The sequence below is a fragment of the Carcharhinus amblyrhynchos genome, chromosome 17, assembly GCF_965287045.1.
Source record: "Carcharhinus amblyrhynchos chromosome 17, sCarAmb.v2.hapA, whole genome shotgun sequence".
NCBI classification, from domain to species: domain Eukaryota; kingdom Metazoa; phylum Chordata; class Chondrichthyes; order Carcharhiniformes; family Carcharhinidae; genus Carcharhinus; species Carcharhinus amblyrhynchos.
Window position 1 is genome coordinate 26,581,839 of NC_137340.1, and position 15,838 is coordinate 26,597,676.

The 15,838-nt window shown below is 40.6% G+C and overlaps 1 protein-coding gene across 4 annotated transcripts in view; it reads left to right on the forward strand.

Annotated features, from left to right (window-relative positions):
- The window catches only part of adam12b (ADAM metallopeptidase domain 12b), a 337,966-nt gene that overhangs the window by 239,459 nt on the left and 82,669 nt on the right, over positions 1-15,838 (forward strand). For all 4 annotated transcript variants that reach the window (XM_080205642.1, XM_080205643.1, XM_080205644.1 and 1 more), the window contains 2 exons: positions 2,247-2,416; positions 12,994-13,078. In XM_080205642.1, coding sequence (XP_080061768.1) covers positions 2,247-2,416; positions 12,994-13,078 — 255 coding nt within the window. The remainder of the gene's footprint in view (positions 1-2,246; positions 2,417-12,993; positions 13,079-15,838) is intronic.

The window sequence follows — 15,838 nt, forward strand, 5'->3', positions numbered from 1 at the left end:
ACACCTGCCTGTTCTCGCAAGATAGCTCACTGGCTGCAAACTTCTTTCATACAACAGAAGTTGCCATCATCCAGCCTCAGCTGATTTTCAGCTCAGAGCAGCTGCTATCCCAGATGGGCCAGCCACCTGCAGCCTTTCCTGCAGTAACAGAGAGGGGAGCGATATGTCTGGTGCGCATGAAAATATTGAAGGGAAGCTTGAGATGCCAGACCGATAGTCACTCTGACTAGATAGATAACAACGTTGACAGTAGTTGAGCATTTGAAGAGGTTGCCCTTTACATTAATGAGTACCCTTTACATTAAGATACTGAGAGAGAAAAAGAGTATAAGGGTATGAGAGATCTGAGGGTAAATAAAGGCTTAGTTAGCAGCAAAGGATATGTGTTCACATAAATCCACAAATCCTTGGCTATGGCAGCATTTGTAATGCCTCTGACACCTATACCATCCTCTTATATGGTCCTGTCATTAGTACCTGTGAGAAGATTTGCCACCACAACAATTGACAATGTTGCTGTTGTAGAAATAGAATGATAATATTAAATAGAAAAACCTTCCCAGTCACTATTATTATTGCTGCTGTTCAATTGAACAACTCTTACTGAATGCAAAATTCAGTTGCATCTCCATCATTGATTAGTATGAAGTGGGCAGTGAATGGTGATTGTTCTGACTGTGAAGAAGCGATATCAGCCACAAACTAAAAACCATCTTTACTGTTGTTTCTCATCCACACACTATTCTAGTTCTTCACCATTTACCTTTGTCACTTTCACAGTGATGGATGAGAGAACTCCAATAGTGTTAACATTAGTGAAAGGACTTCCATTAACTCTATTTGTATGTAGAAGGTTTTGAGAGGATTGCTGTCATTCTCAATTCTTTCACTGATGGCATTAATCCTGGTCTTCGCGTGTCACTGGAAGGTGTTCATGGAAGACATAGAGAACAGTAATTTTGATAGCTGAGTTTGGTTTTGATGGAATAATGGGCAATGGTGAAGAATGAGCAGGACCAGAGTGTTGTTTTAATGTAACTAAAAACATTGGCTCAGATTTTGTGGTCAAGGGCAAAGTGATTTGGCACTGACCTTGAGGTAAGCTTTTCACAAAGGTCTAGTGGTCTCTGTGGTATGGGTTTCCCCCATCCAGACATATATCTGAATTTGGTGCCATGTCAAAGGGAATCTTAGTCATTCATCAATAGTGTTAACGTCAGGCAAGGTAAGTAGCCAATTCCATTGAACAATTCTCACTAACTGCAAGACAGGAAATTAATAGTACTGATTATCCTTTACTTTTAATGCCATTTTACAGAGAGTGAAATAAAGAATAGGTCCTAAACATAGAATCAAGATAGAAGCTGAAAAGTCATACATTTTATGCAACATTATTTTAAAAATATTTAATTTATAGCAGTGGCAAAATTTGACATTCCATATATATAAGGTTTTGAGGGTCAAAGAGGTTGTTCAGCAGAAATTATGAACTTAATACGCTGTTAGAAGTCTGAGTAGGCAGCATGGTGGCACAGTGGTGAGCACGGCTGCCTCACAGCGCCAGAGACCCGGGTTTGATTTCCCACGCATCACTGTCTGTGCAGCATGTTTTCCCCGTGCCTGCATGGGTTTCCTTTGGGTGCTCCAGTTTCCTCCCACAGTCCAAAAGACATGCTGGTTAGGTGCATTGGCCATGCTAAATTCTCCCTCCGTGTACCCGAACAAGTGTGGCAACTAGGGGATTTTCACAGTAATTTTGTTGCTTTGTTAATATTAGCCTACTTGTGACACTAATAAATAAACTTAAAAAAGATTTTAAATTTTACATACACCTCATTCAATAAACTGAAACTTACTCACGTGTTTTTATAGTGGTAAAAGTGGAATGCTGTTGTGAGTTCAGCAACTTCTAATTGATTGCAACCTATGGGGACATCAACAATGGAGAAGCATAGAATCCCTGGCAGTAACTTCTGAATAATGGCATTTAACTGTGTATTTGTGGACTCCAGAAGTTAAAATTCAGAGGAGTGATGACAGTGAATGTCCGCAGTTTTGTTGTTATTACTACTGCAAAATCCAACTTCTGTTTACGTCTTGTGATGAATTATTGCCCAATTTTTACATTTTTATGTTCAGTACCGTAGAATGGGTTTTACTGGTATTAACTAATAGTAATACTGAACTACACATAGCTGATATATAGCCTCTATGTTGTTTTGGGTACAATAATTATTTTGTTTCAGTTTTACAGACCCTTGAACATTAGAGTTGCCCTTGTTGGTGTTGAAGTTTGGACTGACATGGATAAGTGTTCAATAACAGCAGACCCATTCACTACGCTTAATGAGTTTCTTGACTGGAGGAAAATGAAGCTACTGTCCTGTAAACCACATGATAATGCCCAGCTAGTGAGGTAGGTACTGCCAAGTATCATTCTGCAAGAACTGCAGTGAACAAGGTTGAATTTGTGCTGCATTCTTAATAGATCAATCAGTTAAAATGAAAGTAAAATATTGCAATGCTGGACATCAGAAATAACAACAGTAAATGCTGGATAATCTCAGCAGGTACGGCAGCATCTGTGGAGAGAAACAAAGTTAACCTTTCGGGTCTAAGTGACCCATCTACAGAACTGAGAAAGGTAGAAATGTACAGAATTATATGGTTGGAAAGGAGACGAGGATGTGGGACAGAATAAAAGACCAGGGGTAGGTCAAGGAAATGGAGAGATTGACAAATTTGTCGTGACATAAGACAAAGGGGAGTGTGAATCGTGTCATTAAGGGATGAAGAGTGCTAATTATAGTCACACTATCTTCTCAGTTACAATAATGTTACTGTTTCAGTCCCATCTGTTTCCTTTGACATTTTGGTGTTGATATTTTTGTATTTCAACCAATAGTGAAAGTAAAATGGAACAGGCAGAGGCCATTAAATCTCTCAAGCCAGACTGACCATTAAATTAGATCACAAGTCGATCAGTATCTCAGCTCCACCTATGCGTTTTGGTTGCATAATCCTTAATATCCTTTGGTAACAAAAATGAATCAAGTTCAGTTTTGAAGTTCATGCTAATGTACAGATTCATCTCAATTGTTCCGATAATCTCACAATCTGGATTAAGATCTCGTTGAGATGCGAGCTGCATGTTTTCACCAGAGTGAGAGTGACATGCACAATGGAATGTGTCGGTAGCCAATCCACCACATTAACACTGCACCTCATTATATATTAAAATATCACTTCAAAGATTTGAGTTTCAGGGAGCCTCCTGGCATTCTTAAGAACAGGCACCCATTCAAATTCCTGAAATGCCCTAGAGTCTGAAGAGAGTTTCTATTCTTACCATATAGTGACAGGAAAGATCAGTAAATAGCTCCCAGCACTTTGGATGTATGTCCCCTCTGCACACACGCACTTTGGTTACAAAGATGACTGTATAATGGAAGCAGAGACTAACACAGGTTGATTACTGAAGCTCAGGAGTGTAAAAGAAAGATGAAACTTACAGAGTTAAAAATTCACCATTAACCTTGCTTGTGTATTTGAATGACATAATTGGACTGTGACTCCGTCTGTAAAATTAGGCCCCACTTTGTCTGAGGTAAACAGATGTCCCAAAGCCAGAAATCATGAGTTAAACTGGCTTTGCATTAGGAATAGCTCAAGAACTGTAAGTTCCTGACCTGTTCCTACCTCCTGACCTGATCTCTGGACCTCCTAGGTTAAAATCAGGATTTACTTTGCTTGATGATAATAAGGGATGGGTAATAAATGCTGCTTTGACAATATCACCCATATTCCAAGAAAAAATGAAACATACACATTGTCCAGTTCAACTTGTGCAAAATATCAAGATACACTTTGCAGCTGGCTTCAGGGGGGATCACAGTGTGGTGGCACAGTGGCGCTGTGGTTAGCACTGCTGCCTCAGAGCAGCAGGGACACAGATTCAAGTGCCAGCTTGGGTCACTGTCTATTTGGAGTTTGCACATTCTCCTTGTGTCTGCGTGGGTTTCCTCCCACAGTACAAAGATATGCAGGTTAGGTTGATTGGCCATGCTAAATTGCCCCTTAGTGTCCCTAGGGGGACTAGCAGGGATATTACGTGGGATTTTGGGGATAGGGTTGGGTGGGATTGTGGTCGGTGCAGACTCAATGGGCCAAAGGGCCTCCTTCTGCACGGCAGGAATTCTATGATCTATGATCAGCAGCATTGTCAGGACGGTCCATCATGCAAACCAGCCTCCCATCCATTGACACTGTCTACACATCCTGCTGCCTTGGAAAAGCAGCCAGCATAAACAAGGACCCCACGCACCCCAGACATACTCTCTTCCACCTTCTTTGGTTGGGAAAAAGATACAAAAGTTTGAGATCACGCACCAGCTGACTCAAGAACAGCTTCTTCCCTGCTGCCATCAGACTTTTGAATGGACCTACCATACATTAAGTTGATCTTTCTCGACGCCCTAGCTATGACTGTAACAGTACATTCTGCACCCTTTCCTTTCCTAATCCCCTTACATACAAAGGTATGCTTTGTCTGTATAGCGCACAAGAAGCACTGCACACCAATACATGTGGCAACAATAAATTAAATCAAACATAAGTAGGGAAAAGCTGTGTCCCTTAATTACAATCCCAGTTTGCAATGAAATTGCTAATTATGGAGGACAGATTATTTCGAGAAGCCCCTCCTCAGCTTACAGCTTGCTACTTACTACTCGTAACATTCTCCAACTCCTGAAACAGCTGAAGTTGAGCCTGAGCTTGAGAAGTTGACTAATGGAGTTAGACCATTCTGATGAAAAATGTTTGCATAAAATCTCGTGTAGCTGTGTGTGTGCCAAATCACAACAGGGAAGAGAGGTGTTAGCAAAGAAGAGCAATCTGAAACAACTAGTACCTCATAAATTAAATCCTCAGTTAGAAGCAAAGAATAAGTGGATTTAATTGGAATCCTCTTTATTCATGTTCAAACAATTTCCTGTTCATTGGAAAATATGAGATTCTGATGATAATTAACAACAGGGGTCTTTTAGAATGAATGCAGTTACAGTCAAAATGAGAGCCCAGAATGGACATTTAATTAGTTTCAGGTTAATTCCTCTGTTACAGTAGCAGACAAAGGAATATCGCATGAACATTTCCCCTTCATAACACCAGTACTTATTTCTAGACTACAGAATTAAATACTGCTCCTTTTCAGTTTTCTTGCTAACCGTCTCCTGAGTGCTTTGGTTCCTTGCTGGAGTCTGATCCCACTGGCATCAATGATATGAGATTTAACCGAGATTATCGGCAGGCAGCTGAACCGCTCAGCCTTTGCAGGCAAATGCAAACCTCTCCTCAACAATTGCTTTTACACCAAGACTCACTAGATAGTGATGAAGACTGGAACATTGGCTGAACTTCTTCATTCTAATCAGGATGCCTGGGCCAATTTTACCACCTCTAGTACAGTCCTACTGAGATCAGCTAACTGAACACAAACGAGAAATCAGCTAACTGAACACAAACGAGAAATCAATCATAATCTTTATGGCTCAGTTTATTGAGACGTCAAGTGAGGCTGTAGTTTGAACCTGATGCCATCAAAAGAATAATTTATCTACATGTCAATTCACTGCTTCAATTTGTATGAAGTAATTTTCAATTTTAGGACTTGCCATTTCCTTGATATACAGTCATATCCATAATATATCCATATTATTTAAAAATAAATCCTGTGGTATTGAAAGGCATAACAACAAGCTTAAAATTCTCAGTTAATTATTTTTTAAAATATGAGGACTTATTAGAAAACCTGAACAAGTTTATCTTTGGGCTTGAAATCCTGGAAAAGTGTCGTTAACTTTTTCTGTCCATCATGCCAGAAAATGAAACAAAAATGGCTACAAATTCACAGGCCCTTTTCTTCTAGAAAAAATGTAAGGCTAAATTACCCCAGAAATTACAAAGGATATAACTCAGTAACTCCGATCCCAATTTGTCAGTGATAGTTTGTCACCAGAATAACGTTTCCCAAGCCCACAACAGGTCGAATTCGAATTTCCCTCCAGGAATGGGTAAGGAGATGGGTGTGGGGTGGGAATGTGGTGGAAGGGTGGTGTATAATTGGTAGGGAAAGAATTGCATGGAGGGCCCTTCCCCTGCCTGATTCGCCACCCCAATCGAGCCAGGATGGGTAAAGTCAAAGATGACCTGCTCACCCAGAGGCCAATTGTAGTCTTTAATTAGTCAATTGATGGTCATTCAAGGGCCTCATTACACTACCATTGGTAGATTATCCTGGCAGCCTCACTGCTGTCTCAAGGTGTAGGGAGGGGGGACCCTCATCACTTTAATGTTTTTAAGGGTGGCCCCATCCATCAGACAGAAAGCTGGTGGTTACCCAGTCAGAACCATTTCCCACATGTTTAAATTTAATTTGGACAGTTAACAGCCTGCCTTTGATGGTGCAAGGGCCTTGGAAGATGAAAATCCTGCCTCTAGGGGCTGCTAGCCAATCAGAGGACCAGCAGCCCATTAGTCTCTGCAGCACCACCTCACCTATGCATATTCAACTTAAAATGATTAAGATAAGCCTTCTTCATTAATAACCACCAGACCCACTGGGATCCTGAATGGTCACAATTTCTGTCATCACCCAACAGATTCTAAGGGCAGATTCACTTCTGCTGTCAATGGAGGTCTGCATCTGTTCCTTTACTTCTGGCCCCTTTGGTAATGGTAGGCTCTGTGTACGTTCTCAAGTAATGTAAATGGTCGGGGGTGGGCCGGGGGCAGTGGGGGGGGAGGAGGGAGGGTAGAAACCCCAGTGATCCTTGGACTTGGCAGGTGCAGTATTCCTGACGAGCATTTGGGAAGGGTGAGTGTGCAGGAAGATTTCCCTTTTACAATCATCTTTGAACCACAGGTAGCGGCTTCCAACAAATATTGAGCAAGTAAGGATGAACCATTCCATGTACGTGGAGACGGATCTAAAACTGGTTCCCACTCCCAGTTCTTAATCTAGATGTCATGTGTCACAGAGTATCCCCAGCCTCTTGCTGCAACAATCTGGTCAACTTGCCTTTTCAAATCAGGAATTGTAAAGCAAAGAATAATTGTCAAATTAACATTATACTTGTTCTTCACAAGTTACAGTCGGGCACGATTTTTCAGCTGTGCACGTCCCAAGATTGGAAAATCTCACCCGAGGTCAACAGACCTTTCCATGGTGGAGTTTAGAGGGATGAAAGGGGACCTTATTGAAACTTACAGGATACTCCAAGGCCTGGATAGCGAGGATGTGGAGAGGATTCTAGTTTCTTCAGTAGGAAAAACTAGAATCAAAGGACACAACTTCCTTTAAAACTGAAATGAGGAGGAATTTCTTCAGCCAGAGAGTGGTGAATCTGTGGAACTCTTTGCCGCAGAGAGCTGTGGAAGCCAGGTCATTGAGTGTCTTTAAGACAGAAGTAGATAAGTTCTTGATTAATGGGGAAAAGGCAGCAGAATGGGGATGAGAAAAAAATCAGCTATGATTGAATGGCAGAGCAGACTCAGTGGGCCAAGTGGCCTAATTCCACTCCTATGTCTTATGGTCCCATGATGGTCACCCTGCCCGCTATGATTCCCGCCGTGGGCAGGATGAGAAAATTCTGCTGGGACTTAAATCATTTACATAAAGCAACTCATTGGACAATTATCCTACCATATTGATTCCTGTGAAAAATGTTCCAATCATTAAAATCTCTGCACCATTTGTTACTCAGATGGGCCTGTCAAGGTATCAATGCTTATAATTATTCTGTGACCCACTAACTCATGAATGACATCTCAGACCCTATATCGTTAGATCTGGCTCCACATGGAAAAAGTCCTGGATGTGAAATATACTCATGAACAATTCTCACAATTGAAAGCCAGCACTCTTAACTGTGCGTATGGAACATTGCTGTTTCTTATTACAGCTTTGAGGAGTGCAGCCAACAAATTTCATTGTGTGCACATGCAGTCCAAGTGCTGTCCTCACTCCAAGTGCTGTCCTCCAGCCGTACAACCTCCGAGTGTGTCTTCCTGAAAAAAAGTGGATGTTAACATTGCAACGATGTATTCTATTAAATTTTAGAAAGTTAACTTACTGTTGCTGGAAGTCTTTAAAAAAAAAGGAAAAAGCAAATAACTTTTGGATTTATCTGTGGTCAGCAGATAACAGCATGATCATTCTCCCTTTGCAAAGACTGTTTTCCCTGGAGTGTAGGAAACTTGGGGGTGACCTTATAGCGGTCTATAAAATAATGAGAGGCATAGATAAATAGTCAACATCTTTTCCCAAAGGCAGGGAGCCTAAAACAGAGGGCATAGGTTTAAGGTGAGAGAGGAGAGATACAAAAGGGTCCAGAGGGGCATTTTTTTTCACTCAGAGGATGGTGAGTGTCTCGAATGAGCTGCCAGAGATAATAGAAGAGGCAGGCACAAGTTTGTCTTTTAAAAAGCATTTAAACAGTTACATGGGGAAGATGGGTATCAAGGGATATGGGCTAAATGTGTGCAACTGGGACTGGCTTAGTGGTAAAAACTGGGCATGTTTCCATGTGGTGAAGCTCTAAGAAGCTCTTTCCTGCTCTGTACCTGACAGCCAGTCTAAAATGCGGAATGAGGGAAAGAAAGTGCATTAATTGAAAATCTTCATTAAATAAATATATCCAAATACTACGGATGTTTACTGCATTAAACGTGCATGTTCTTCTTCGCTTAGGCTCATTGACGTCCGCCTGAAAGTGAAAAGCAAAACCTTAATTTAATTCATGGCCTGAAAAACAGTGCAGCATTCCCCCAGAATTGCATTGGAGTCCCAGTCCAGATTATGTACTTCTATTATTAATTAGAATTAGCAAGGAATAGAACAGTTATCAAAGATTTCAAGCTGACATGAAAAATTTCCAAAACTCATTTTACTGGTTCTTTGTTTTGTTAAGAGCAGAAACAATTTAAAATTCGAGTGAAGAAGGTATCACTTCCTCACTCTATACCGGGGCTTCTAAAACAGGATACTACCAATGTTAAAATCACACCGAATGCAAAAGCTGGATTTCTTTTTACTTTCTATAATAAGCAAAGCTGAAGAGAGACTAAATAGACTGGGTCTGTACCCAGAAGGATGAGGGAGGATCTTATAGAGACGTATAAGATAATGAAAGGGATGGATAGGGTAGAGGTAGAGAGATTCTTCCCGCTCAGAAAGGACAGCAGGACTAGAGGGCACAGCCTCAAGATAAGGGGGGGAGCAGTTTAGAACGGAGTTGAGGAGGAACTTCTTCACTCAAGGGGTGGTGAATCTCTGGAAATCTCTGCCCGTTGAAGTGGTGGAGGCTACCTCGCTAAATATATTTAAGTCACGGGTAGATAGGTTTTTGACAGACAAGGGAATTAAGGGTTATGGGGAGAAAACGGGAAAGTGGAACTGATCCACTTCAGATCAGCCATGATCTTATTGAATGGCGGGGCAGGCTCGAAGGGCTAGATGACCTACTCCTGCTCCTATTTCTTATGTTCTTATGACTGGCTAGCCATCTCTCTGGACTAAAACAATTCAGTTGGCAGTTGATGGAAGTCACTGTAAAATCATAGATCCATAGAATGCCTACAGTGCAGAAGGAGGCCACTCGCCCCATCAAGTCTGCACTGACCACAATCCCACCAGGCCCTATACCGATAACCCCCATGCGTTTACTTTAGCTAGTCCCCCTGATACTAAGGAGAAATTAGCGTGGCCGATCCACCTAAAATGTTATCTTTCAGCTTGTTTTCAAGTGATTTGAATAAGCTGACAAATCCTTTCCCAACCTAAAGTATCAAAATATTGGTATCAAACTCAGACTATTGAGAGAGATTCAGGCATTAAATGTAGAATCACATAAAGTCGCCATTGTCCCAGGTAACCATAGGCTGCCCTGCTCTTTCAGGGGGAGAGCTGACTGATGGTGATTTAACCTGAGGATCACCATACCTCAGGCAAGGGGCAAGGCTGAGAAGGCAGGGCCTCATGAATAACCTCAACCATAACGGGAATTGAACCCATGCTGTTGGCATCACTCTGTACCAGCTGTCCAGCCAACTGAGCTAAGCTTGAATCATACAGCACCTAAGAAAACCATTATTGTGCCTTTGCCATCTCTTTGAACGAGGTAATAATCCCACTCCTCTACTGTTTCCTCATAGCTTTGCAAATATTTCCTTTTCAAGTGTGTATCTAGTTCCATTTTGAAACTTACTATTGAATCTGTTTCCAATACCCTCTCAGACAGCATATTCCAAATCATACTAACTCACGGCATTAAAAAAACCTCCAGATCTCTGCTTTGGTTCTTTTACTATTATCTCAAATCTGCAACCTTTTGGTTATCGCCCTTCTTACAAGTGGTCAGCAAAAATGTTCATTCATATTTATTCTCTCGAATTTCTCATAATTTTGAACATCTCTGTTCAATCTCTCCATAACCTTTGCTGTAAGGAGAAAAATCCCACATGTTATGGTGAGGTTGTATAAGACATTGATGAGGCCGAATTTAAAGTATTGTGTGCAGTTTTGGTCACCTAATTACAGGAAGGATATTAATAAGACTGAAGGAGTGCAGAGAACATAGAACATTACAGCGCAGAACAGGCCCTTCGGCCCATGACGTTGCGCCGACCAGTTAAAAAACAATGACCTTCTAACCTAAACCAATCCCTTTCCATCCATAAACCTATCCACGGATCTCTTAAACGCCCCCAAACTAGGCGCATTTACAACTGCAGCAGGCAGGGCATTCCTATCCCTCACCACCTTCTGGGTAAAGAACCTACCCCTGACATCCGTCCTATAACCACCCCCCCTTAATTTAAAGCCATGCCCCCTCATGCTAGCTTTCTCCATCTGAGGAAAAAGGCTATCACTGTCCACCCTATCTAAACCTCTAATCATCTTATATGTTTCAATAAGATCCCCTCTTAGCCGCCTTCTTTCTAACGAAAACAACCCCAAATCCCTCAGTCTCTCCTCATAGGACCTCCCCTCCATACCAGGCAACATCCTGGTAAACCTCCTCTGCACCCTCTCCAAAGCCTCCACATCCTTCCTATAATGTGGGGACCAGAACTGCACATAATACTCCAAGTGCGGCCGCACCAGAGTTGTGTACAGTTGCAACATGACGCTGCGACTCCTAATTCAATCCCCCTACCGATAAACGCCAAGACACCGTATGCCTTCTTAGCAACCTTATCTACTTGATTCCCAACTTTCAGGGATCTATGTACACATACACCTAGATCCCTCTGTTCATCCACACTATTCAGAGTCCTCCCATTAGCCCTATACTCTACACATCTGTTATTCCTGCCAAAGTGAATTACCTCACACTTCTCCGTATTAAACTCCATCCGCCACCTCTCGGCCCAGCTCTGCAACCTATCCAAGTCTCTCTGCAAACTATGACACCCTTCCTCACTATCTACCACGCCTCCGACTTTGGTGTCATCAGCAAATTTACTAATCCACCCAACTATACCCTCATCCAGATCATTAATAAAAATTACAAACAGCAGTGGCCCCAAAACAGATCCCTGAGGCACACCACTCGTAACTGAACTCCATGACGAATACTTACCATCAACCACCACCCTCTGTCTCCTATCTGCTAGCCAATTCCTGATCCAATTACCTAGATTACCCCCAATCCCATAAATCTGCATTTTCTGCAGAAGCCTTCCATGGTGGTTTGCAAAGATGTTGCTGGGACTTGAGAAACTGAGTTACAGAAAAAGGTTGAATAGGTTAGGACTTTATTCCCTGGAGCATAAAACAATGAGGGGAGATTTGATAGAGGCGTATAAGATTATGTTGGGTATAGATAGCGTGAATGCAAGCAGGCTTTTTCCACTGAGGCTCGGGTAGAAAAAACTAAAGGACATGGGTTAAAGATGAAGGGGGAAAAGTTTAAAGAGAATATTAGTGTGGGCTTCTTCACACAGAGAGTGGTGGGAGTGTGGAATGAGCTGCCAGATGAAGTGGTAAATGCAGGCTCACTTTTAACATTTAAGAAAAACTTGGACAGGTACATGGATGAGAGGGGTGTGGAGGGATATGCAGGTCAGTGAGACTAGGCAGAAAAATGGTTCAGCATAGACAAGAAGGGCCAAAAGGCCTGTTTCTGTGCTGTAATGTTCTATGGTTTTATGGTTTGTTTAATTTTCCTTCAATATTGTAATAAATTGCTATATGATAGAATTCCAAATAATACATTGGAATCAGAATATAGCTACATATCAAATTTATTAGAAGTAATCAGCATTGAGCCGGACTAAGTATATCAATTAATCAGCAACACCCCTCAATGTAATTAATAGGAAAGGTTTTTATCAATAAACTTTAAGATGGGATGCCATGCCCAGCATATCTTAATACCTGTTACCTAGGAATCTGGTGTATTTCTTACACCCATGTTGATGGCTCTAAACCATTTTTACAAGTGGTTGATTGGTGATCAGAGGTATCACCTCCAATCATGTCTTATGTTGCGGTACTTCCTTCAGTTTTGTCTCTCTTGTCAGCTGATAACTGTCTGTCCTTGTTCATAATGGCCATTTCAGGAAGATATTTCTGAGCTGATGACTAATGCTCCACAATTTATAATCTTTAGGACAAGCGAAAAAGGGAAGAATTAAGTGGTATAATAACCAGTATTGTGAAACTGAAATGATTTTCTTCATGATTGATTGACCAATAACTGTCATATTTTGTTTCTGCAATTGTGGGATCAAAAGTTAGTTGTCAAACAGTCAACATCCTACCAGTAGGCCCAAATTTCAATCTCAGTCTCAGCCCTGCTATTAATCTAGTAGCTACTAATCTGCTGTTACTGAAAATATAGAAATTACAAAAATAATGAGGAAAGTTAGTTAACCAGATTGTTTGACTACAGATTATGACAAAGTCTCTTTGTTATCTATTTGCAGTGGGGTGTACTTCCAGGGAACAACCATTGGAATGGCACCAATAATGAGTATGTGCACAGCAGAACAGTCAGGAGGGATTGTTATGGTGAGTAACGATCAGAGAACCGGTGAATGGTCTGAACTGGAATTTACTAATTTCTGTCAGACTCATTAACCCTTAAAAACAAATATTGAATGTTAACTCATTTTCTTCATTTCTGAGACCCGAGTCCAATTACTGATTCTAAGTCATTTCTCTCTTGATTGTGGACAGTCTGAGTGATATGAATGTGATCAGTTTCAGTACAGTTTCTGCTGGGAACATGTCTTGTAGCACAAAATGCCAAATAACTTGGTACTAATTTGCAGTTTTAGCTGGGGAGGATATCTTGTGTTGGAAATGCAAATATCCGGTTGCAGGAGGAGGTGAGGATAGTTTTCTGACAGTGTGAGTAAGGGAACATTATTTAATTGGTTTGAGAGGTGGTTATTATCTTTGATCTTGAATCATTGATGTTGACACCATTGATAGTGTTGTGTTTTCGCTGACAGTACAGATATTCACCTTAAAACATCTTTCAGAATCCCAGATTTACCAGTGGAGTTATTGCTTGCTGTTATTCTGTATTTAATATCTTATAGCCCACATGTTTTTGACTTTCTTTGGCTTTACTCATTTGTTTTCAAATCCACTAATTGTTCAAAAATGATCTGACATGATTCTGAAGCTAATTATTTAAATATCAACAGATTCCACTTAAGGAGTCAAATTAAAACTTTTAAAAGCCTGAATCACGTTCTTATATTTTTTTCCAAGCAAAAACGATCCACCGTTAAAACATTCTATGCATGTGCTCTCACTTAAGGAATTTCACAATTCTTCCTTTTGAGTCCTTTCATGGTAAGTCGATTTGTGTGCAGTCCAGGAATGGGATGCTTGACTTCTGGGATATATAGGGAAAGCTGCCTATTTAAAAAGATATTTTGATAAGGTCACTGCACAGCAGAATGCCATGTTCCACTTCACAATATTCTGGGAATTGTTTATCTGGCACCACAAGGCAAGTTATATTTCTTTTCCCCCTCTCCCCTGTAGTTTTTTTCGTTGTTGGTGGCCAGGCTTCCTAAAGAAGTACATTACATTTATAATGCAAAATTTAAAGAACTAGTGTCCAAAGTACTGTTTATACAATAAGTTCATTAAAACAATATTGTATAACCCGCATATTTTCAACTTCCTTTTGCTATAACTTGTTTGTTTTCAAATCCTCTAATTGTCCAAAAATAAGCTGACATGATTCTGAAGCCAATTATTTCAGTATCAACAGATTTCCTCGAAGAAGTCAAATTAAAACTTTTAAAAGCTTGAATCAGGTCCTTTTTTTTGCCATTTCTCTTTGTAAGTAACAATGCATCAACTTTTGTTTATTCTGGAATTGAGCCATTTTTTTAGTTTTCACTTTAGAATTATAAATTATGTAATAATAATTAAAATAATTGTTACCGTTTGCATATAAATCATAAAAACCATCAGAGAATTGTATTGAACTGAATTACAGAAGAGGGGTCAAATTATTTACTTTGCTGAAAGGATATAAAATGTGCAGTCTTCTCCTGAATGATTCGTTCAATACCAATTTATTAGTTTGATGCTAAATTAAAAGCCAAGGTGCAGTATGATTAAACTACAATTTTGTGTGATTGCGAAAGGATTTCTATGTTTGATCAACACGAAAACTGCAGCATAGCTAAGGAATGAAGTTGCTCAATCGATAGTATATCCAGTTCCTGTAAGCCCTCTGAGGCCATTTCAAGGAAGTAGTCTCACGATGCTTTGGCTTTGCAACAACTGCACTAGTATTATTGTTGGGCCACTTCGGAGCTATTTATTTTTTAAAAATTAGTTTTAGTTCAAGTCCAGTCAGTTCTTCCCTGGCGTGGGAATTTAACCATCAGTTCGGTGACTGTAGGTGAAGCTATGTGTATGCATGTTTGCGTAGTCTAGTCATAAAGTGATACAGTGCTGATTGTATAACTCTTCACTGGCAACTCCAATTCACTTCAATTAGGTGCTACAGGATTCTAGGGGAAAGGTCAAGTTGTTAGTGAACATTAGCTGAAGCATTTCCGTCACAACTCCAAATGAACTGTCAATTAACACAATATATAGTGCATTTGTTATGTTTATGCCTGTGATAGATTGAAAGTGTGATGTGGATATAAAGTCTATGCTGTCTGTAAACATTCATCACAATGGTCTTCAAGATTGGTTTTCCAATTTATTAGAATTTATTGGGGGCAGCAAGGTGGCACAGTGGTTAGCACTGCTGCTTCACAGCGCCAGAAACCCGGGTTCAATTCGCATCTTGGGTCATTGTCTGTGTGGAGTTTGCGCGTTCTCCCCGTGTCTGCGTGGGTTTCCTCTGGGCACACCAGTTTCCCCCCACAGTCTGAAAGACATGCTGGTTAGGTGCAAAAATCACAGGATTGCAGAGTGTAATTGATCACGCAGTGATTGATTGCAACCTCGTAAAAGATTAGGCTTTCACTTTAAGGGTCTAAGTTCCCATCTTGTAATCCATAACAGCAAAGATGTGAGGAATATATCATGTAATATATGATGGAAATTGTGTTGCATTATAGCACCCTTAACAATGTTGCACAACTTAAATGTGCTCACGCAAAATTGGGTGAATGTGTTTACTTTTTTGGAAAATGCTGATTGGTTAAGGCCTGGTGCAATGGTTTCCCAGCCCATCTTCCACTCAACACCTGGCCAAAAACCAACAAAATCCCTATTTCCATATCATGACAGGATAAGTGTGCATTTGGGTTTATCATATTTGTATCCTTAGGTGATAGAGGC